Source organism: Podarcis liolepis (genome assembly GCF_965112155.1).
Source record: "Podarcis liolepis genome assembly, chromosome: 18".
Lineage (NCBI taxonomy): Eukaryota > Metazoa > Chordata > Lepidosauria > Squamata > Lacertidae > Podarcis > Podarcis liolepis.
In genome coordinates this window covers 4,967,538-4,990,501 of record NC_139572.1, presented here as the reverse complement: position 1 = coordinate 4,990,501, position 22,964 = coordinate 4,967,538, and the positions used below count along the sequence as shown (strand labels likewise).

Sequence of the window (22,964 nt, the reverse complement as noted above, 5' to 3'; positions counted from 1 at the left end):
GTGGAGATATTCCCAGAGGTTATAAAGGAAGAAAAAATGATAACAACAAGAAGATTGGAAGACGGGATTTGTAAAGGATAACAACAAAGAGATGGAAAGATGGGACTTGTGAACATCAAAGCAGCAGAAATATGAGATGATTGGACCCTTTCTGAACTCAAAACATGGGAACCCCCAACAAAAATTTAAAATTGGCTAAATATTTGGAGTTTGTAATGTATTCGTGACCCCCTGGACCAGAGCACGCCAGGCACTCCTGTCTTCCACTGCCTCCCGCAGTTTGGTCAAACTCATGCTGGTAGCTTCGAGAACACTGTCCAACTATCTCGTCCTCTGTCGTCCTTGTGCCCTCCATCTTTCCCAACATCAGGGTCTTTTCCAAGGAGTCTTCTCTTCTCATGAGGTGGCCAAAGTATGGGAGTCTCAGCTTCAGGATCTGTCCTTCCAGAGAGCACTCAGGGCTGATTTCCTTCAGAATGAAGAGGTTTGATCTTCTTGCAGTCCATGGGACTCTCCTCCAGCACCAGAATTCAAAAGCATCAATTCTTCGGTGATCAGCCTTCTTTATGGTCCAGCTCTCACTATTCCATACATCACTACTGGGAAAACCATAGCTTTAACTATACAGACCTTTGTTGGCAAGGTGATGTCTCTGCTTTTTAAGATGTCTAGGTTTGTCATTGCTTTTCTCCCAAGAAGCAGGCGTCTTTTAATCTCATGACTGCTGTCACCATCTGCAGTGATCATGGAGCCCAAGAAAGTAAAATCTCTCACTGCCTCCATTTCTTCCCCTTATATTTGCCAGGAGGTGATGGGACCAGTGGCCATGATCTTCATTTTTTTTTTATGTTGAGCTTCAAACCATATTTTGCGCTCTCTTCTTTCACCCTCATTAAAAGGTTCTTTAATTCCTCCTCACTTTCTGCCATCAATTTTGTGTCATCTGCATATCTGAGGTTGTTGATATTTCTTCCGGCAATCTTAATTCAGGCTAGGGATTCATCCAGTCCAGCCTTTCGCATGATGTATATATGTATGTATGTATGTATGTATGTATGTATGTATGTATGTGTAAAGAAGCAGAAGTCCCATCGAAGGAAGAATGGATACAAAAATGTATGGAATATGCAGAAATGGCGAAACTCACCGTTGCATTTCAGCCCATCACCGAGCCAGCCTGTCCGGCACTTACACCGAAAACTTCCGGGGATGTTGATGCATGAGGCGTGCATGTCGCAATTGTGAGCTCCAATTTCACACTCGTCAATATCTGCAAGGGGGCGAGGAGGGAAAGGGTGGATTTTATTTATTTTTTAAAAAGTCTGGTTGAAGAGCAACGTTTTTGCCTGGTGCCTAAAAATCCGTCAATGGGCTTGCTTCGCAAGACGAAAAACCGCTAGACGAAGAGAATCACAGAACGGATTCTTTTCGTCTTGTGAGGCACCACTGTACCGTATTTTTTGCCCTATAAGATGCACTTCCCCCCCCTCCAAAAATGAAGGGGAAATGTGTGTGCGTCCTATGGGGTGAATGCAGGCTCTCCAGGCTTCAGGCAGCTCTCCGCAAGCCTTGGGAGCCCGGCGTGACTTCCCGCCGGGCTCCCAAGGCTTGTGGACAGCAGCCTGCAGCCCGAAACCCGGGGAGCGCAGGTCGGGGGAAGCTCGGGGTTCCCCCGCCCCAGCCCTGTGCCTGGGGGGGAAATAATTTTTTTCTTTATTTTCCCTCCCCCCAAACTAGGTGCGCCCTATGGGCCGGTGCGCCCTATAGGGCGAAAAATACGGTATATACAAAACGGAAACTCCCAGTGAGCAGGAAGTAAACTGGCATGTGATACACAACAATCATGCCTGACTATTTAAGGTTCAACGGAACTATATCCTAACATCCTCCCCCTTTCCATGTAACCTGTAGTACCTGTGGTTCAACCCCATTGCAACCTCTGTACATAAACCTTAAGTTATTCTTTGTTAACAACCTTAGACAACAGATCAGCAGGAATTTCATTTCCTGGCATGCAGGACACCTGCATGAGTCCTTTCTGAACACACTCTCTTGCGCAATGTAACTTAATCTGCAAGTATTTGGTTCTTTGCTTGCAACTCTCTGAGTTGAGCAAAGCCAAACATGATCTATTGTCGTGATACACTTGTACAGTGGTGCCCTGCAAGATGAATGCCTTGCAAGATGGAAAACTCGCTAGACGAAAGAGTTTTCCGTTTTGGAGGTGCTTCGCAAAACGAATCTCCTATGGGCTTGCTTCGCAAGACGACAATGTCTTGCGAGTTCCTGCTGGGTTTTTTCCCTTTCCCCCCTTTTTCTAAGCCACTAAGCCGCTTATCAGCTGATCCGATCAGCAGATAAGCCGCTAAAAGCCGCTAATAGCGCTAATCCGCTAATCCGTTAATGGGCTTGCTTCGCAAGACGAAAAAACCGCTAGACGAAGAGAATCACAGAACGGATTCTTTTCGTCTTGCGAGGCACCACTGTATAGGACATTTCACAGAAACTCTGATGTCCTGAAACAGTTGCATCAACCAGTCACAATCCATGAGTGAAAATGACAGAGCATTGAGTTCTGCCTCACAGGAACTTAGGCTTACTGTCGTCCGCTTTTTGCACAACCAGTCAAACAGACAGTGGTTGTACATGTAGCATACTCCAGAAGTGCTTGCAGCATCCGTGGTGTCACTTCCAAAACTAGCATCTGCAAAGATTTCAAGACCTCCAGAGTTTCCACAACGGAAAATTCAGCCAGGAGGGCATATTTACAGCTTTATTCAACGTTGATCAAAACAACACTCTCATCCAGTCCGTTACGGACGCAAGGCACTGGTCCAGCACTTCCACTGCCTCACCTGCCGAGGCAAAGGAGAAGCAGAGCAGGGCTTAGCCGGGAACACCTGGTGACGTACCTGTGCAACCGGTGGTGCCCTTCTTGACAAAGTAGCCCAGCTGGCAATGGCAAATGAACGATCCTTTGGTGTTCTCGCACTCTCCGTGAAGACAGATGTTGGGGTTCAGGTCGCACTCGTTCACATCTGCAGGGGGAAGAGGGAGGGAAGTATTCAGAACACCCCTCTTCCAAAGCCTGTGCTCACCCCAAACTTCAAGCAGCCCTTTGTCTAGGAAGCAGGGAGGTTGTAACCTCCCTGTCAGAGCACAATCGGTGTGCAAAAGGTTCAGGATTCAATCCCCAGTACCTTTGAGTACGGCAGGGAAAGACCTCTAAAGGCCGCTGCTATGTTAAGTACAGTCATATTGCGTTTTTTTTTTGGGTTACGGACTGCCGAAAGCCGGAAGTACCAGAATGGGTTACTTCTGGGTTTCGGCGGTCGCACATGCGCAGAAGCGCCAAATCGCAACCCACACATGCGCAGACGCACCACTGCGGGTTGCGAACATGCATCCCGCACGGATCACGTTCGCAACCTGAGCATCCACTGTATAATGATTTAATGAACAGAAATTGGAAATGCTTAAATCCATCACTGTAGGGCTGCCATACACCTGCGATTTCCCCGGACATTACTGGGATATCAAAGGCGGAAGTGACATCTGGGGGGAAATTCCGGAAGTTAATTATTATTATTTTTTAATTTTCCAAAAACCAACCCCCCCCCCACAAAAAAACAGAAGAAACAAGAAGTAAAAACAGAATTAAAAATAAAAATACAGAAATATATATATATATATAAATCACAGACCAAACCAAACATCCCCCCCTTTCCCACCCACCACCTTGACTTATAACAAATTTTTAACTAAAATATGACTTCCGTCGATGCTTGAACTTATTTTACACTCTTATCTTTATTGTTGTCGTGTTTCATTTTGTAGATATTTTTATTTATTTTATTCCTTTCCCCCCTTACAAACTTTGTCATGTAGGAAGGTTTGTCCTGGATCTTCGGCGAGGAAACCGTGAAAGCCCCAGCGAAAGAAGAACGGATGCAAAAACTTAGGGAATATGCTTCTCCTGTTTCTGCTCCAGAGATATGAGGATTATAATCTCATTTTATTTTTCTTTTAGGGGAAGGATGTCGGTCAGAGGTGGAGCACATGTTCTGTAAGCAAAAGGTCCCAGCTTCTGGCATATTCAGGTAAGTCTGGGAGAGGCTGTCACCTGGAACCCCAGACAGCTACTGCCGGTCAGAGCAGACAATATTGGGATGGATGGGCGAATGGCCCTGGTCTTACCGATGCAAGTTTTCATGTCCAAAGACGCCATGAATCCGTCAAAGCAAAGGCAGCGGTATTCCCCCGGAATGTTGGTGCATTGTCCGCCATCGCAGATATCTGGGTTGTCCTCGCATTCGTCGATATCTGGAGAGGAGGCATGGAGAAACAGATTTTCCTCCTTCCCAATAATAATAATAATTTATTCTTTATACCCCGCCCATCTGGCAGGGCTTCCCCAGCCACTCTGGGCGGCTTCCAAAACAAATATTAAAATACTGTAATACATCAAATATTAAAAGCTTCCCTAAACAGGTCTGTCTTCAGGTGTCTTCTAAAAGTCTGGTAGTTGTTTTTCTCTTTGACATCTGACGGGAGGGCGTTCCACAGGGCGGGCGCCACCACCAAGAAGGCCCTCTGCCTGGTTCCCTGTAACTTGGCTTCTCGCAGTGAGGGAACCGCCAGAAGGCCCTTGGAGCTGGACCTCAGTGTCCGGGCAAAACGATGGGGGTGGAGACGCTCCTTCAGGTCTACTGGACCGAGGCCGTTTAGGGCTTTAAAGGTCAGCACCAACACCTTGAATTGCAGGGGGTGGGTTATTTGACCCACCTGCTAGGCACAAGCCCTCGGGGAAGCAGCACTCAGAAGTGGAGAGGCACCATACTATTATTATTATTATTATTATTATTATTATTATTATTATTATTATACTCCGCCCATCTGGCTGAGTTGCCCCAGCAACTCTGGGCGGCTTCCAACACAAAAAAAATCAATAATAAAACATCAAACATTAATAGTGACAATCAGATCCTATATAAAAAAAAGTCACAATAACTTTAAAATAAAATAAACAACTTATACCAAATAAAGAAATACGCAATAATGCATTCGAATCCAATAGTAAACACTGAAATTAAACACCGACAAGTAATAATGAGACAGTTCACACTTATTGCAATAAAGAATTGCTCATCTATAATAATAAACAGCTGCAAATCGCAATATATAAAATGCCACAAATCGTAGAAAACATAATTTAAAAGGATTAGATTAAGAAACAAAGACACACAACTTATAAAATTATTTGAAATGAAACAATATCCAGACAAGGGAAGGGACAGCCTGTCAATAAAACGGATAGCATGTGTGAGAAGCTAAGCAGGGTCCGGTGCGGTTTCAAATTGGATGGGAGACCGCGTGCTGAGATTTCTGCATTGCAGGGGGGTAGGACTAGATAACCATGGGGGGGGCCCTTCCAACGCTACAATTTCCTCGTTCTTCCGATCTTAGATTCACAGAACCGTAGAGTTGAGAGGGGCCCAAAGGGTTGCCTGGTCCCACCCTCTGGAATGTGGGAATCACAGCTAAGGACCTGCCGGCTGCACAGCAATGCTACTTTGAGGATGATGGGCGGAGGGGGGGGGCAAAAAGATGCTCTGCTCACCTGTGCAGGACCGCTTGTCGGGCATCAGCGCATAACCCTCGCTGCAGCTGCACTGATAGCTGCCTTCTGAGTTGGCGCAGTGGGTGTCGCAGCCCCCGTTCATGATGGTGCACTCGTCAATATCTGCAAGGGAAGAATAATCAGGGGCTGAGCACCCGGGGAGGCTGAAAGGATGGCTAAAAGGCACAGAACAGCTGCCAGGAATTGGGAAGTCCGCCACATACAGTAGAGGACTCTAACCAGACAGCCATGTCTCCCTCCAGAACACTCCATTCCATCTCCAACTGCAAGGGGAAGAATAATCAGGGGTTGAGCACCCGGGGAGGCTGAGAGGGAGGCTAGAAGGCACAGAGCAGCTGCCAGGACACGGGGAGTCCACCATATACAGTAGAGGACTCTAACCAGCCAGCCATGTCTCCCTCCAGAACACTCCATTCCATCTCCAGCTGCAAGGGAAGAATAATCAGGGGCTGGGCACCCGGGGAGGCTGAGAGGGAGGGTAGAAGGCACAGAGCAGCTGACAGGACATGAGGAGATTGCCACATACAGTAGAGGACTCCAACCAGCGAGCCAGCCAGCCAGCCAGCCAGCCACGTCTCCCTCCAGAACACTCCATTCCATCTCCAACTGCAAGGGGAGGAATAATCAGGGGCTGAGCACCCGGGGAGGCTGAGAGGGAGGCTAGAAGGCACAGAGCAGCTGCCAGGACACGGGGAGTCTGCCACATACAGTAGAGCACTCCAGGCAGCCAGCCAGCCACGTCTCCCTCCAGAACACTCCATTCCATCTCCAAGTGCAAGGGGAAGAATAATCAGGGGCTGGGCACCCGGGGAGGCTGAGAGGGAGGCTAGAAGGCACAGAGCAGCTGCCAGGACATGAGGAGACTGCCGCATACAGTAGAGGACTCCAACCAGCGAGCCAGCCAGCCACGTCTCCCTCCAGAACACTCTGTTCCATCTCCAGCTCCAAGGGGAAGAATAATCAGGGGCTGGGCACCTGGGGAGGCTGAGAGGGAGACTAGAAGGTACAGAGCAGCTGCCAGGACATGGGGAGTCCGTCACATACAGTAGAGGACTCCAACCAGCCAGCCATGTCTCCCTCCAGAACACTCCATTCCATCTCCAGCTGCAAGGGAAGAATAATCAGTGGCTGGGCACCCGGGGAGGCTGAGAGGGAGGCTAGAAGGCACAGAGCAGCTGCCAGGACATGGGGAGTCCGCCACATACGGAGCCAGGCAGCCAGCCAGCCAGGCATGTCTCCCTCCAGAATACCCCATTTCTATCTCCAGCTGATTTGCAAGGGGTTAAACCCGTTTCCCCCCCTTGCCAATTAATTCTTATTGCTTCTCAAAAAAAATATTAATGAATTATCCCCAGAACTGTACGGAACAACCTTACAATTACAGAGCAAAATATCCTCTTGAATTATATACACCCAGCATGTGGAACTTTACGAAAAAGACAATACAAGTGGACTCTATGTGACGCCCTGACCAGGGCAAAAAACCCGATCCTGATGAATTGGAAAAATAAAAATGTGTATTTCTAACAGTATAACCAAATCAGTAATTTTTGATATATATAACTATAAAAACTACTCTGAAAATTGACTATTCCAAAACTGAAACCTTCGCCTGGTACGCACTTTCTCAGAGAGCCTTGTTGGTCAAAGCCTCATGTCTTATTTTAATCAGGGTCCAGTCCTTCCTTTGGCCTCAGAACGCAACATGATAGCACACGCAAGGCCACCCCTGTTCCTTGAGAAAGATTTGAACTCTCTCCCACTAATATGCCCATCATTTAAGACCAAGACTTAGGGTATCAGAGACGAGCGACCATGAAACTCACCGACACAGCCTTGGCGGTCCGGCGTGGCCTGGAACCCGGAGTCACACAGGCACTGGTAGGTCCCGATAACGTTGACGCAGCGTCCGTTGCGGCACAAATTGTCGCTGAGTGAGCATTCGTTGATATCTGAGGAGAAGGAAGAGAAAGTTCAAGGAAGGAATCAACCAGAAAAGAAGCAGTCTCATAACATTGCTGTGCAGATCGTACGAGGGCAGCTGGGCATGCGAGGACATAGAGTTGGAAGGGACGGCCTAGGGTTGTTAATACCCTGCAACGAAGGAATCTTTGGCCAAATGTGGAACTCGAGTCTCCCTCTCCACTGACAGAGCTATCAACCACCTCCCCTGAGTCTGGAAACTGGAAAGTTTTAATTGAAAGGGGGATTGCCTTTTCTGAAACTGGGGATATAGTCTTCCAGAGGGCAGGCAGGACTCCATGAATGGGGCAACTGTGCCCCTGAAGTCATTTTGGACTCACAGCTGTCCATGGAGGTACAGGTCAATTCTGCGTCCAGGGCAGCTGTTTACCAGCTCCATCTGGTATGCAGGATGAGACCCTACCTGCCCATGGACTATCTTGCCAGAGTGGTGCATGCTCTGGTTATCTCCCGCTTGGACTACTGCCATGCGCACTCCATGGGGCTCCCTTGGAAGGTGACCCGGAAACTACAACTAATCCAGAATGCGGCAGCTAGACTGGTGACTGGGAGCCACCACTGAGACCATATAACACCAGTCCTGAAAGACCTACATTGGCTCCCAGTACATTTCCAAGCACAATTCAAAGTGTTGGTGCTGACCTTTAAACCCCTAAATGGCTCAGTATACCTGAAGAAGTGTTTCCACCCCCATCGTTCTGCCCGGACACTGAGGTTCAGCTCCGAGGGCCTTTTGGTGGTTCCCTCATTGCGAGAAGTGAGGTTACAGGGAACCAGGCAGAGGGCCTTCTCGGTGATGGCACCTGCCCTGTCGAACGCCTTTCTGTTAGATGTCAAGGAAATACATAACTATCTGACTTTTAGAAGACATCAGAAGGCAACCCCGTTTAGGGAAATTTTTCATGTTTGATGTCTTATCGCTTTATTATTATTTTTAACATTCTGTTAACTCCCTGGAAGACTCCCTGGAAAAGACCCTGATGCTGGGAAAGATGGAGGGTGCAAGGAGAAGGGGACGACAGAGGGCAAGATGGTGGGACAGTGTTCTCGAAGCTACTAGCATGAGTTTGACCAAACTGCGGGAGGCAGTGGAAGACAGCAGGGCCTGGCGTGCTCTGGTCCAGGGGGTCACGAAGAGTTGGACGCGACTAAATGACTAAACATCAACAAAAATTCTGTTGGGAGCCACCCAGAGTGGCTGGGGAAAACCAGCCAGATGGGCAGGGTATAAATAATAAATTGTTGTTGTTGTTATTTGAGCTCCAGCAGCCATCAGCCTCAATCACGGATAATGGCCATAGGCCAAGGAGAATGCTTTAAGAAGGAATTCAGTTTGGGGGTCCAGAAGTCCCCGATTGGTGAACTTACCCACACAGGCATTGCCCTCTGAGGTGAGCTCGTGCCCTGGGGGGCAAAGGCACTCGAAGCTGCCATCGGTGTTGACGCAGACTCCTCCTCGGCACAGCAGAGGGTCCCTCTCGCATTCATCGATGTCTGAAAAGAAGGAAGAAGGAAAAAAGACCCAGAAGTTCAGCGCACCGTATGCAGCGAATGACTCTATAAACGCATCGCCTTGTGGTTTTCAACCTCTTTCGAGTCCACGGCTCCCTTTGAAGGAATGGGTTCCTGTGCAGTCAGTTTGAAATGGGACCCAAAACCCCGCTTTTCTTCTTTCTCCAAGAGAGCAGCGGCGGTCGTGGAGAGGCAACGGCTCCCTCGCGGCCTCGTTACGGACGAGCATCGCCTCCTCCTGAGCTCCAGATAAAACACATTTGGCCCAACCCCTTTCCCAAATCCGTCTCACCCATGCAGTTCTTCATCATCATGAACCCGCTCTCGTAGCCCTCAAAGCATTCACATTCAAAGCTGCCAGGTGTGTTGACGCAGGAGCCGTGGCCGCACAGGTCGGGCGAGATCCGGCACTCGTCGATATCTGCGAGGGGCGGAAGAGAGGTTCAGGTCACACCATGGGCACAGCGAGTCTCCCTGGGGGGGAAGCCCTGTCCGAGAGTGGGACTGGCTTCTGAGAAGGGTGTTTACGCTGGCCCGCTTACCATAGCTGTCAACTTACAGATTTGAAAATAAGGGACCAGCAGCCAAAATAAGGGATTTTCCAAGCACAGGTATGTTCAACTTCTGAGCCCCTCCGAGCCAAAGGCAGAAAGCCCAGCCAGCAGCCAAACGAAGCCTCAAGCGGTGGTTCCCACAGCGCAGCAACCCGGCAAAGGGGATGCAGCAAGGAAAACCACCGTCACCTCTCCGCTGGGAAGCGCTGAGCAAAGGCGAGTCCCCAGGCAACGCGGCCGATTTGCTCGGCACAAGGCATGCAAGCTCCACCCCCCAGTCGTTCTCAGACTCCTTATTGGGTGAGCAACGCAGCCAAGCAACACAGCTGGAGCCTCCCTCCTCCCTGGCCGGCGGAGAGGGAGGGAGGGAGGGAGAGGAGCTGCTTCCTTTGAAACCCGGGAAATTTAAGGGACATCATCAATAAGGGACAGCAGCGAGACACAGCGCTGGGATAAGGGACTTTCCCGCCAAATAAGGGACGGTTGATAGCTATGCCGCTTACCTGTACAGTTTCTCTCCTCAGCGTCCAGGGCAAAGCCATTGCCACAGAGACACCGGAAGCTGCCGATGGTGTTGCGGCAGGTCCCGTGCGTGCAGAGGCCGGAGAATACCTTGCACTCATTCACATCTAGAGGGTCGAAAAGGAAAAGCTCTCATTGCAGCCTGCCGAGAAGTTGATTGGTGGCAGAAGTGGGAACCTAAGGCCCAGCTCTCGTCATCCTTGACGGCTGGAAGATGAACGGATCTCAGAAACATCTACAGGGCCACAGGTTCCTCAGCCTTGTGTTAAAGATAAAGGGACCCCTGACCATTAGGTCCAGTCGTGACTGACTCTGGGGTTGCGGCGCTCATCTCGCTTTATTGGCTGAGGGAGCCGGCGTACAGCTTCCGGGTCATGTGGCCAGCAGGACTAAGCCGCTTCTGGCGAACCAGAGCAGCGCACGGAAACGCTGTTTACCTTCCCGCTGGAGTGGTACCTATTTATCTACTTGTACTTGTAAGAGACAATATGACAGCCAGCTTTAAATCTGGGAAGGGCTGGAGCCGTGGATTGTAGTAAAGGTAAAGGGACCCCTGACCATTAGGTCCAGTCGTGACCGACTCTGGGGTTGTGGCGCTCATCTCGCTTTATTGGCCAAGGGAGTTTGTCCGCAGCTAGCTCCCAGGTCATGTGGCCAGCATGACTAAGCCGCTTGTGGCGAACCAGAGCAGCGCACGGAAACACCGGAGCGGTACCTATTTATCTACTTGCACTTTGACGTGCTTTCAAACTGCTAGGTTGGCAGGAGCAGGGACCAATCAATGGGAGCTCACCCCGTCATTGCGGGGATTCGAACCGCCGACCTTCTGATCGGCAAGTCCTAGGCTCTGTGGTTTAACCCACAGCGCCACCCGCATCCAGGGGTATTTGGTGGTAAACCCATCCACTAGGTATTCAAATTCAAATATTTGGGAATTACATTCCATCACAGGCTTCTCTGGTGCAACGGCAATGAATGCCAGTAAGTTGTCTATTTGGGGACCATCTGCCCAGGGGTTCCAGACTGTGATTTGCCCCTCTCCTCTGCACACCTGGGGACGATGTTCTCCATCACACACACCCCAACTCACCTTTGTAAAAAGGCCGTCCGGATAAGACATCTCCCCGATTGGCAAAACCAGGTCCTCTTGGGCAGATGGCTTTGTATTCAGCGGAGCCCGGCTTGGGGCACTCCTCGCAGTCAAAACCCCAAGCCGCACCGACAGAGCAGCAGCAAAGGTCGATGCGGTATTTTCCCGGCAGCGGCGCCGTGCACTCGTCTTCGGCCCACTTCATGTAGCACTGCTCCAGTCGCACGTCTGGGGGAGGAAAGGCGAAGGTCAGCGGGGGGCAGTGAGGAAGACGCCATCTCGAAGGTTTTGCTAGCGGCTGGCGGCTGCGTGCCACGCTAATCGTAGCCCAAACAGAGCCATCAAAATTAAGGGACATGGCTGGCGGAGGTCTGCTGGTCTACTCTGAGCAGAATTTAGCTGGGTTCAACCCCGAGACTGGGCTCCTCTTGAGAAGATTAAGAGGAGACATTGATTGATTGATTGATTGATTGATTGATTGATTGATTGATTGATTCAGCGTAACAAAATTCGTATGCTGTTTAAAATGATAAATGAAACCTCTAAGAGGTTCTCTCTCTCTACACACACACACACACACACACACACACACACACACACACACACGTGTGAAAATCAAGACACAACAGTTATGAGTTTGGATTTTTTTGGCAAAGTTGCAGAGCTTTTTAAAAGTTGTTAGAAGGCAGAGGGCCTTCTCGGTGGTAGCGCCCGCCCTGTGGAACGCCCTCCCATCAGATGTCAAGGGAATAAACAGCTATATCTGACTTTTAGAAGACATCTGAAGGAAGTCCTGTTTAGGGAAGTTATTTATGCTTGATTATTTTTTTAATCATGTTTTTAATATTCTATTGGGAGCCTCCCAGAATCTCTGGGGAACCCAGCCAGATGGGCGGGGTATAAATAATAAATTAGTAGTACAGTGGTACCTCAGGTTACGTACGCTTCAGGTTACAGACGCTTCAGGTTACAGACTCCGCTAACCCAGAAATAGTACCTTGGGTTAAGAACTTTGCTTCAGGATGAGAACAGAAATCATGCTCCGGCGGCGCAGCGGCAGCAGGAGGCCCCATTAGCTAAAGTGCTGCTTCAGGTTAAGAGCAGTTTCAGGTTAAGAACAGACCTCCAGAACGAATTAAGTACTTAAATCGAGGTACCACTGTATTTATTTATACATACCCCGCTCATCTGGCTGGGTTTCCCCAGCCACTCTGGGCAGCTTTCAACAGAATATTAAGATACAATGGTCTATTAAACATTAAAAGCTTCCCTAAACAGGGCTTCCTTCAGATGTCTTCTAGAACTCAGATAGTTGTTTATTTCCTTGACATCTGACAGGAGGGCATTCCACAGGGCGGGCGCCACCACCGAGAAGGCCCTCTGCCTGGTTCCCTGTAGCTTGGCTTCTCTCAGCGAGGGAACCACCAGAAGGCCCTCAGAGCTGGACCTCAGTGTCCGGGCTGAACGATGGGGGTGGAGACGCTCCCTCAGGTATACTGGACCGAGGCCATTTAGGGCTTTAAAGTGTATCGCTTTGCCTCCGTGTTTCGCTTTGCCTCCAGCACGGGGGCTCTCCCCACCCCCGAGACGTAGCAAGGTCCTTCCCATGGAAGATGAGAAATTAGGATGTCATGGGGAACGCGGGGAAAGGGGAACCGGGAGCCCGCATGGCTCATTCCTCTTCTCCATCCTCACCAACGCACGTCCTGCCAGAGCCGTCCAGAGTCAAGCCTTCGGGACAATCGCAACGGAAGGACCCAACTGTGTTCACGCAATGGCCGTTGGAACAGACCCCCGGGAAAACCTCGCACTCGTTCACATCTGGGAACAGAAAAACGTCGTGAGGGTCATTGCAGGGTCTGTTAGTCAGCAGGTGGGGACTGGAAGGGGGGATTAGCGGCAAAATATCCATTTTGGGGTCTAAGAAAAGGCCAGCAGATCCTGAGCACAAAACACAGGTGGGTTCTGCACCCTCAAAGCACAAAAACCCTCCTTTGGAAACACACAGTTCCTCCGAACACCCATTTCACAGATGGTAAGGTAAAGGGGTATAGCTCTCAACTTTTCCCTTTTCTTGCGAGGAATCCTATTCGGAATAAGGGAATTTCCCTTTAAAAAAGGGAAACGTTGACAGCTATGCCCCTGGGCGGTTAAGTCCAGCCAAAGGCGACTATGGGGTTGTGGCGCTCATCTCGCTTTCGGGCTGAGGGAGCTGGCATTTGTCTGCAGACAGCTTTCCGGGTCATGTGGACAGCAGGACTAAACTGCTTCCGGCACAACGAGACACCGTGACGGAAACCAGAGCGCATGGAAACGCCGTTTATCTTCCCGCTGCAGTGGTACCTATTTATCTACTTGCACTCGCGTGCTTTCTGTTAGGTTGGCAAGAGCTGGGACAGAGCAACAGGAGCTCACCCCATCGCATCTCTGGGTTATTTGTGGGGCATAGGAATTCATTCATATATATTTTTTTCCAGAATATAGTCCGGCCCCCCACAAGGTCTGAGGGACAGTGGACCGGCCCCCTGCTGAAAAAGTTTGCTGACCCCTGCCCTCTTGGTGATTTAGATCACAGCGCCACCCGCGCCACCCGCAGATGGCAAAGTGGCAAGTCTAAAGACCTGGCTGCTGTGTTGAGGCAGGCAGGCTTACATTGCCTTGTCCAAAATTACCGTATTTTTCACTCTATAAGACGCATTAGACCACAAGACGTTCCTAGTTTTTGGAGGAGGAAAACAAGAAAACAAATATTCTGAATCTCAGAAGCTGGAACAGCATGAGGGATCGCTGTGCAGCGAAAGCAGCAATCCCTCTTGCTGTTCTGGCTTCTGGGATAGCTGCGCAGCCTGCATTCGCCCCATAAGACGCACACACATTTCCCCCTACTTTTTAGGAGGGGAAAAGTGAGTCTTATAGAGCAAAAAATACGGTATGTTGCCCCTGAGCAGGGCAAATTCAAGGGAGGAGCTATCAAAGACACAAGGGCGCTCCTGTTTCGTGGGGAGGGGATTGGGGTTTCCTTGGTAGGCCCCCCCAAGGATACAAGCTGTCAGAGCGCCCCATACCTTCGCAGGAGACCCCCTTCATCCTGGCGTAACCCCTCGGACAGGTGGTGTCTGTGGCAAAAAAAGAAAGTGAGATAGCAGCCTGAGAACCACGAGACTTTGCCAAACTCGGAGACAGACCAAGACCCCTTGCACACTGCAATTTGGCCAGTTCACCACTAACACAGAGATGAGGAATGAAGCCCCGATAAAAGAAGCAAATGCTCTAGCAACTAATAATTTACTACAGTGGAATAAACTCTACTTTTATTAACTTGAGTTATTCCCTGTTGACTTAAATTATAAGCTGATTGCAGCCAAAGTGTTTTGTTTTTTTACCAGAGGTTGTTACTTCAGATGCCAAAATATCACAAGCTGTGTGAACAGTGAACCCAACTTCTCCATGTGGAACTAATAAATTGCTTATTTTTATTTTTTGTTGTGATTTTGCATTGTTTTGTTTATAATTTTGTTTATAAGTGCCATGGGTACTTAAGGGCAGTATTCCAATAAATAAATTGGCAAACAGATCAACAGCAGTTCTGTCAGTTTTGCCATTAATATCTGATGACTTTTTGTGCAAGCACATTTCTATTTGCACTTGATGCCAGAATTACCAGCTTTGTTTTTTAATTGACTTCCTTAAATTTGAGGTACAGATAGGTAGCCGTGTTGGTCTGCCATAGTCAAAATAAAAAAATTCCTTCCAGTAGCACCTTAAACAATGAATCAATCTATGCAAGAAATACATTTTTTGGACACTACTATAGAAATACATTTTTTGGACACTACTATAAAAATACAGGATGGGCGCATAGACACCACCTTATACCGTAAACCAACTGACCGACAAACATATCTACATGCCTCTAGCTACCATCCCAAACATACCAAACAGTCCATTGTATATAGCCAGGCACTACGTTACAGCCGCATCTGTTCCAATTCTACAGACAGAGACTCTCACCTAAGAGATCTACAGCAAACCTTTTTAGAACTAAAATACCCAGCAGATGAAGTTAGACAAAACTTAGTTGGTCTTTAAGGTGCTACTGGAAGGAATTTTTTTATTTTAAATTTGAGGGTTTGTGTCGTTCTACCTATACACACAAACTTGATACAGTGAGCTGGTTCAGCCAATTATATATTGTTCTTATCTTGGCTTATTAAATCAAGTATTTCACACAGTTTTGAGTAAACTCGGAGTAAACTGCAATTTGAGTAAACTTGGAGACCCAAAGGTGCTTTGGAGACCAACACCCCCTTGCATGCTGCAATCTGGCCAGTTCCAAAGCAGGGCGTTCGGACAGACATTTACCAATCTCGCAGCGTTCACACGGACTGCCCCAGGCAGCGCCCAGGGTGGCACAGCACTCGGACTTCAGCGTGGCGCCATTGATGTTGACTTCGCAGCGGCCTTCCTGGATGTTCAGCCAGCAAGTCCCTTTCATGCTGTCTAGGGGAGGAAAGCAGAACAGCTGAGTCAGATGGCGTTTGTTGTTGTTGTTGTTGTTGCTATGATAGGTAGGTAGGTAGGTAGGTAGGTAGATGATAGATAGATAGAGATAGATAGATAGATAGATAGATAGATAGATAGATAGATAGGTAGATAGGTAGATATAGATAGATAGATAGACATATGACAGATGGATAGACAGATTGCATTTTACGATTATATATATATTTACATTTCAGTGTGAATTTCCTCAATATAATGTACTTTGCGCTCTATGTGGGGCTACCTTTGAAGGTGACCCGGAAACCTGTTTTGTCATGTTTTTAATAGTCTGTTGGGAAACCCAGCCAAATGAGCAAATGGTCAAAGGCCTGGAAATGATGCCTTATGAGGAACAGCTAAGGGAGCTGGGCATGTTTAGCCTGGAGAAGAGGAGGTTAAGGGGTGATATGATAGCCATGGTCAAATATATAAAAGGATGTCATATAGAGGAGGGAGAAAGGTTGTTTTCTGCTGCTCCAGAGAAGCGGACACGGAGCAACGGATTCAAACTACAAGAAAGAAGATTCCACCTAAACATTAGGAAGAACTTCCTGACAGTAAGAGCTGTTTGACAGTGGAATTTGCTGCCAAGGAGTGTGGTGGAGTCTCCTACTTTGGAGGTCTTTAAGCAGAGGCTTGACAACCATATGTCAGGAGTGCTCTGATGGTGTTTCCTGCTTGGCAGGGGGTTGGACTCGATGGCCCTTGTGGTCTCTTCCAACTCTATGATTCTATGATTCTATGAGCAGGGTATGTATAAATAAATAAATAAGTAAATAAGTAAATAAGTAAATAAGTAAATAAGTAAATAAGTAAGTAAGTAAGTAAGTAAGTAAGTAAGTAAATAAATAAATAAATAAATGTTGTAATAATAATAATAATAATTTGTATTTCACTATTATATTTATTCTTTGCATTTCAGTGTGAATTTCCCCATTATAATGCATTTTTTTTTTTGCTATTCCTCCTCTTCCAATTTGCTTTTTGCTGTTATTATTTTTTTGCATTTCCCTGTGTATCCCTCCCACTTTAAGGAATTTAAGGACATGTAAGGATAAAGGGATTTGAACAGAAGCAGAAGAGAAACATCATGGAAGTAAGTATAGGAAGGAGAAAGGCAAAGGGCGTATCACACTGAAACTGAATTGAATTTGTTAAACGGTATGGAAATCAATTTTTAAAAATTACGAAAAAAGAGAGGCTCTTTACCAACACAGATGGTGCCGCTGGAATCCAACTTGCTTCCCGGGGAGCATTCGCAGGCGAAAGAGCCAGCATTATTCCTGCATATGCCGTTAATACACGGGTTGGAGGTGCACTCGTTGATATCTGGAAGGAGAGATAATTCAGTCGCCGCGGCTAGAACCTTGCTGAATTTATCCCGCACAGATCCTGAAACCAGCCTTCTTAGTCCTACCTGTGTCGCCTCTCCCTCGTGGGAAGCCACGGGACGTTCGCCAACATCCCAACTTCTCAAAGGACAGGCAAAGGTGCCAGCTTGGCTGGCGCTAAAACCTTAATTAAAGAGCCAGTTTCGCCGACAACAGAGATCCGCTCCCTTTCTTGCCGGCACCGGGCACAAACACTTACCCTCGCAGGTGTCCGTCTCAGTCCGGAAGACAAACCCCTTGGGACAGCTGCAGCTGTAGCTCCCTGGAGTGTTGCGGCACAGGCCGTTGTCACACAGCAGCCGGTTGACGGCACACTCGTCCACATCTGGAGAGAGAGTCGCACGAGCGTGAGCTGCGCATGGAGGCCGGCCGGGTTACAGCACCCAGCGCCCAGGGCCGGATTCAGGTTGGATGAGGCCCTAAGCCATTGAAGGTAATGGGGCCCTTTCTATGTCCAGCTGTCCTTTCTCAACAACAAATTGCCACTGTTTTTTGTGTTGAATATATGCTATATGGTCATTTATGGACCTAATAGGTATCTCAAGCCATTTGCCCATGTTGCCATGCAGCAGGTCTATGCAGAATGTAGGCACCCTATATATAGGTAAAGGGTAAAAGGACCCCTGACCATTAGGTCCAGTCGCGACCGACTCTGGGGTTGCGGCGCTCATCTCGCTTTATTGGCCTAGGGAGCTGGCGTACAGCTTCCGGGTCATGTGGCCAGCAGGACTGAGACACTTCTGGCGAACCAGAGCAGTGCATGGAAACGCCGTTTACCTTCCTGCCGGAGTGGTACCTATTGATCTACTTGCACTTTGAGGTGCTTTCGAACTGCTAGGTAGGCAGGAGCAGGGACCGAGCAACGGGAGCTCACCCCATCGCGGGGATTCGAACCGCCGACCTTCTGATCAGCAAGTCCTAGGCTCTGTGGTTTAACCCACAGCGCCACCTGTGTGCCTTTATATAGAAGGGACCCACCCTATATATATAGAAAGGAGCAAACCAGGGATGTTTTAGGGAGCAGACGGGGCCCTGGACTTACATCCTAGGAGCCTACACAACACAAAACATTGTTGCTGTAAACTAGCTCCACAGCGGTTCCGTTTCACAGCTCAAACTGCGCATGCCACAGGCTTGTCTGCGCATGTGTTTCGAGGTTACGTCGATCTCTAGACGGCCCCCTGAGAGCCCTCCGCGACCCCGCGAAATCACTCACCCACACAGTTTTTGCCCGTGGGGTCTGACTCGTAGCCCAGGTTGCAGATGCAGCGATAACTTCCCCGTAGATTCTCGCACATCCCGTTGGGGCAGATGTCCGGGTTCAAAGCACACTCGTTGATATCTGGACACAAGAGGGGGGATTTGGGAATTAATAATTCTACGTGGGGCTACCTTTGAAGGTGATCTGGAAACTGCAACTAATCCAGAATGCGGCAACTAGACTGGTGACTGGGAGCGGCCGCCAAGACCATATAACACCGGTCCTGAAAGATCTTCATTGGCTCCCAGGACGTTTCCGAGCACAATTCAAAGTGTTGGTGTTGAGCTTTAAAGCCCTAAACAGCCTCAGTCCTGTATCCCGGAAGGAGCTTCCCCACCCCAATCGTTCTGCCCGGACACTGAGATCCAGCGCCGAGGGCCTTCTGCCGGTTCCCTCATTGCGAGAAGTGAGGTTACAGGGAACCAGACAGAGGGCCTTCTTGGTGGTGGCGCCCGCCCTGTGGAACGCCCTCCCTTCAGATGTGGAAATAAGCAGCTATCCTATCTTTAAAAGACATCTGAAGGCAGCCCTGTTTAGGGAAGTTTTTAACATTTAACACCATCAGGACTGAGTTTCTGCAGAGGCCCCAGCCTTTCACAACCCCCCACAAGCTGCTGAAGGGTGGGGTGGGGGTCACTTTCCTCGAAACTTACCTCTTCCGTCAGCTGTGATGCCGATGCCACTGCTGCAGAGAGCTTGGAATTCAGCTGCAAAAAAACACACAAGTCTTTGTCAACTCAGCGATTCTAAGGCTTTTTAGATTCATGTGCTGAAAGAGTCGCTGTATTCAGTGGCGTAGCGTGGGTTGTCAGCACCCGGGGCAAGGCAAGTAATTTGTGCCCCCTAACCCGTGGATTTGCGCCCCCTAACCCTAACCCCCAGATGTTGCGCTCGGTGCGGCCGGCCCCCCCTGCACCCCCCACGCTACGCCACTGGCTGTATTCCATGGACACTGAGAATGCTCAGACCTTATGGTCCTTATTGTCCTTGTGGGACGCGGGTGGTGCTGTGGTCTGTGGCGCTGGAATGTGGTAAGACATTCCAGTTAGAAATGAGCCAGCGTGGTGTAGTGGTTAAGAGCGGTGGACTCGTAATCTGGTGAACCGGGTTCGATTCCCCACTCCTCCACATGCAGCTGCTGGGTGACATTGGGCTAGTCTGAAGTCTCCCAGCCCCACTCACCTCACAGAGTGTTTGTTGTGGGGGAGGAAGGGAAAGGAGATTGTTAGCCGCTTTGAGACTCCTTAAAGGTAAAGGTAAAGGAACCCCTAACCATTAGGACCAGTCGTGACCCACTCTGGGGTTGCGGCCCTCATCTCGCTTTATCGGCCATGGGAGCCGACGTACAGCTTCCAGGTCATGTGGCCAGCATGACTAAGCCGCTTATGGTGAACCAGAGCAGGGCACGGAAACGTCGTTTACCTTCCCGCTGGAGCGGTACCTATTTATCTACTTGTACTTTGACGTGCTTTCGAACTGCTAGGTTGGCAGGAGCAGGGACCGAGCCACGGGAGCTCACCCCGTCGTGGGGATTCGAACCGCCAACCTTCTGACCGGCAAGCCCTAGGCTCTGTGGTTTAACCCACAGCACCACCCACGTCCCATCTTGAGACACCTTAGGGTAGTGATAAAGCGGGATATAAAATCCAAACTCTTCTTCTTCCTTTCGTTGGACTTCTTATCTACTGCCATGGGGGCAAGGAGGAACCTGATTCCCAGAATCCTTATCGGCACGTACAAATTGCTTTTCTTCAACTCACCTGAGTTCTTGGCCGGGCAAGGCTGGCAAGGCTCCCCGAACCCGTGGTCCGGGTTGGCACAGCAGCACTCGGACTTGGTGACGGCGCCGGGGAAAGGCCTGGCGCAGGTGCCCTTCTTGATGCCGCCATAGCAAGTGCTGCGGACATGGGTGTCGACGCAGACCCGCCCGTCCACGCCGATGGCCAGCCCCCCCAGGCACTCGCAGCGGAAGGAGCCCTCTGTGTTGATACACCAGCCGTTCATGCAGATTCCAGGGGTCTCGCACTCGTCGATGTCTGCCAGGGAAAGGTAAAGGTAAAGGGACCCCTGACCATTATGTCCAGTCGTGGCCGACTCTGGGGTTGCGGCGCTCATCTCGCTTTACTGGCCGAAGGAGCCGGCATACAGCTTCCGGGTCATGTGGCCAGCAGGACTAAGCCGCTTCTGGCGAACCAGAGCAGCTCACGGAAATGCCGTTTACCTTCCCGCTGGAGCGGTACCTATTTATCTACTTGCACTTTGACGTGCTTTCAAACTGCTAGGTGGGCAGGAGCAGGGACCGAGCAATGGGAGCTCACCCCTTCAAGGGATTTGAACCGCCGACCTTCTGATCAGCAAGTCCTAGGCTCTATGGTTTAACCCACAGCGCCCCCCGCATCCCAGGGCGGGGTAGAAATAGTAAATTATTATTATTAGCTGCCATGTGCCATTTTTGGCAGGCAAATCCTGGCTATGTCTGGGAAATTCTGGACGTTTGTCAGCCCTAGTACAGGCTAAAGCTCCTCTGGTGACTAATAACTTTAATGTTGATATATACCGTATTTTTCGCTCTATAAGATGCACTCCCCCCCTCCCAAAATTAAGGGGAAATGTGTGTGCATCTTATGGAGCGAATGCCGGCTCCTTGGCTTCGGTGATAGCAACGTGAAGCCTCCGAAGCGCATAGGGAGCGCTCCCCCCATGCTCTGGAGTCTTCGGGTTGCTTCGCTGAAGCCTGGAGAGCGAGAGGGGTCAGTGTGCACCGATCCCTCCTGCTCTCCTGGCTTCGCTTCGCTGGAGAAGCGCCGCACATCTTTCCCTCTCTGCGCAGCGCCCCTTCTGCTAAGCGGGAGGAGAAATGGAAGGGGCTCCGTTTCTCCTGCCGCTTCGCTGAAGGGGCGCTGAGCAGAGAGGGGGAGAATTATTTTTTTCTTGTTCTCCCCCTTAAAACAAGGTGCGTCCTATGGTCGGGTGCGTCCTATAGAGCGAAAAATACGGTATACTATGCCGCACTCTGTATTGTGGGTCTACGGACCGCAATAAAGCCGTGTGCAGATTTAACAAACCGGAAAACCATCGGGAGAACACCTGATCAGGGTTGTTGCAAGCGGAGGGCAAAGACTTTGCTCATGTTTTTGGAAATGTAAACTTCCCCCGCTCGCTGGCAGATGAAGCTGATTGATTGTATGGGACTGGCAGAATCCGGGACCAGGTAGAAGAGTCGGCAGAAGAAGATTGGAGAAAATTTAAGGACTATTTACAAAAATATTGTAAAATTAAGGAATGTTGAATGATGCTGGATTGAAATTAAGTGGTTTCAAGCTGTAACTACGATAAAACGACTCTCTTTCTGTAAGCAAGAATTTAAAGCTACAATAATTTAAGATGTTGAGATAAGGATTTGCTGTACAAACAACTTAAACTGGGTATACAAGAAGGGGAGGTATGAGGAGGTCGGGGGAATAAGTTACAAGAAAATAAGTTGTGAAATTTAAGTGTTTTTAATATTTTTATGTTTGTCTTTTCTTTTGTTTGTAAAAAATTGGAAACTCTAATAAATATCTTAAAAAAAAAAAAAAAACTTCCCCCGCTCGCGATCCCTGGTAGAGTTTTTCCGCAGTCTACCCACCGACACAATATCGCCCATTGGGAGCCAGGATGAAGCCCAGCTTGCAGATACACTTGAAGCTACCGTCTTCGTTGATGCACATCCCATTGAGGCACATGTTGGTGGTGGCGCATTCGTCGTGATCTGCGGGAGGAAGGGAGGGAGCAATTTACCATGGGGATTTCTCCCCCTACCCGCCACGGCCTCCCCTGGCATCACTGGCTCGGGGAAGCCCCTTCCCAAGGTGGGGGGGGGGCAGAGGATTTGCGGAAACTGGAGCAGGGAACCTCCCCCCCTTCCTTTCTCCAGCTGAGAAAAATCTCCCGGGAGCTTATCTGGGGAAGGGCCATAGCTCAGCGGTGGAGCGTCTGCCCCACGAGTTGGGAGAGGCTCCCCCCTGAATCTCTGGAGGGCAGCTGCCAGTCAGTGTAGACTGAGATAGATGGACCAATGGCCTGACAGTCAACAGCAGCTGTCTAGGTTCCTTTGTAGCACAGGCAGATGAAAATAGTGATGGGAAAGGCGAGAGCCAAAAGGGGGCTCTCTTTCTCCCCCACTTGCCCTTCTTTCCTTCCTTCCTTCCTTCCTTCCTTCCTTCCTTCCTTCCTTCCTTCCTTCCTTCCTTCTTCTTTCTTTATTTTCCCCTTCCTTCTTTCCTCCCTCCCTTCTTCTTTCTGTATTTCCCCCTTCCTTCCTTCCTTCCTTCCTTCCTTCCTTCCTTCCTTCCTTCCATCCATCCATCCATCCTTCCTTCTTCATTTTCATCTTCCTTCTTTCTTTCTTTCCTTCCTTCCTTCCTTCCTCCCTCCTTCCCTCCCTCCCTCCCTTCTTCTTTCTGTATTTTCCCCTTCCTTCCTTCCT

At 49.3% G+C, this 22,964-nt stretch overlaps 1 protein-coding gene across 5 annotated transcripts in view; it reads right to left on the bottom strand.

The window, feature by feature from the left end:
• Nucleotides 1-22,964, bottom strand: part of FBN3 (fibrillin 3) — a 154,221-nt gene that overhangs the window by 54,010 nt on the left and 77,247 nt on the right. For all 5 annotated transcript variants that reach the window (XM_083483535.1, XM_083483539.1, XM_083483536.1 and 2 more), the window contains 18 exons: nucleotides 22,125-22,247; nucleotides 20,257-20,532; nucleotides 19,150-19,203; nucleotides 18,452-18,577; nucleotides 17,435-17,560; nucleotides 17,054-17,173; nucleotides 15,665-15,802; nucleotides 14,368-14,418; nucleotides 12,998-13,123; nucleotides 11,303-11,530; nucleotides 10,194-10,319; nucleotides 9,429-9,557; nucleotides 8,993-9,118; nucleotides 7,468-7,593; nucleotides 5,621-5,743; nucleotides 4,198-4,323; nucleotides 2,913-3,038; nucleotides 1,148-1,270 (listed from right to left, as the gene is read on the bottom strand). In XM_083483535.1, coding sequence (XP_083339661.1) covers nucleotides 1,148-1,270; nucleotides 2,913-3,038; nucleotides 4,198-4,323; nucleotides 5,621-5,743; nucleotides 7,468-7,593; nucleotides 8,993-9,118; nucleotides 9,429-9,557; nucleotides 10,194-10,319; nucleotides 11,303-11,530; nucleotides 12,998-13,123; nucleotides 14,368-14,418; nucleotides 15,665-15,802; nucleotides 17,054-17,173; nucleotides 17,435-17,560; nucleotides 18,452-18,577; nucleotides 19,150-19,203; nucleotides 20,257-20,532; nucleotides 22,125-22,247 — 2,373 coding nt within the window. The remainder of the gene's footprint in view (nucleotides 1-1,147; nucleotides 1,271-2,912; nucleotides 3,039-4,197; nucleotides 4,324-5,620; nucleotides 5,744-7,467; nucleotides 7,594-8,992; nucleotides 9,119-9,428; nucleotides 9,558-10,193; nucleotides 10,320-11,302; nucleotides 11,531-12,997; nucleotides 13,124-14,367; nucleotides 14,419-15,664; nucleotides 15,803-17,053; nucleotides 17,174-17,434; nucleotides 17,561-18,451; nucleotides 18,578-19,149; nucleotides 19,204-20,256; nucleotides 20,533-22,124; nucleotides 22,248-22,964) is intronic.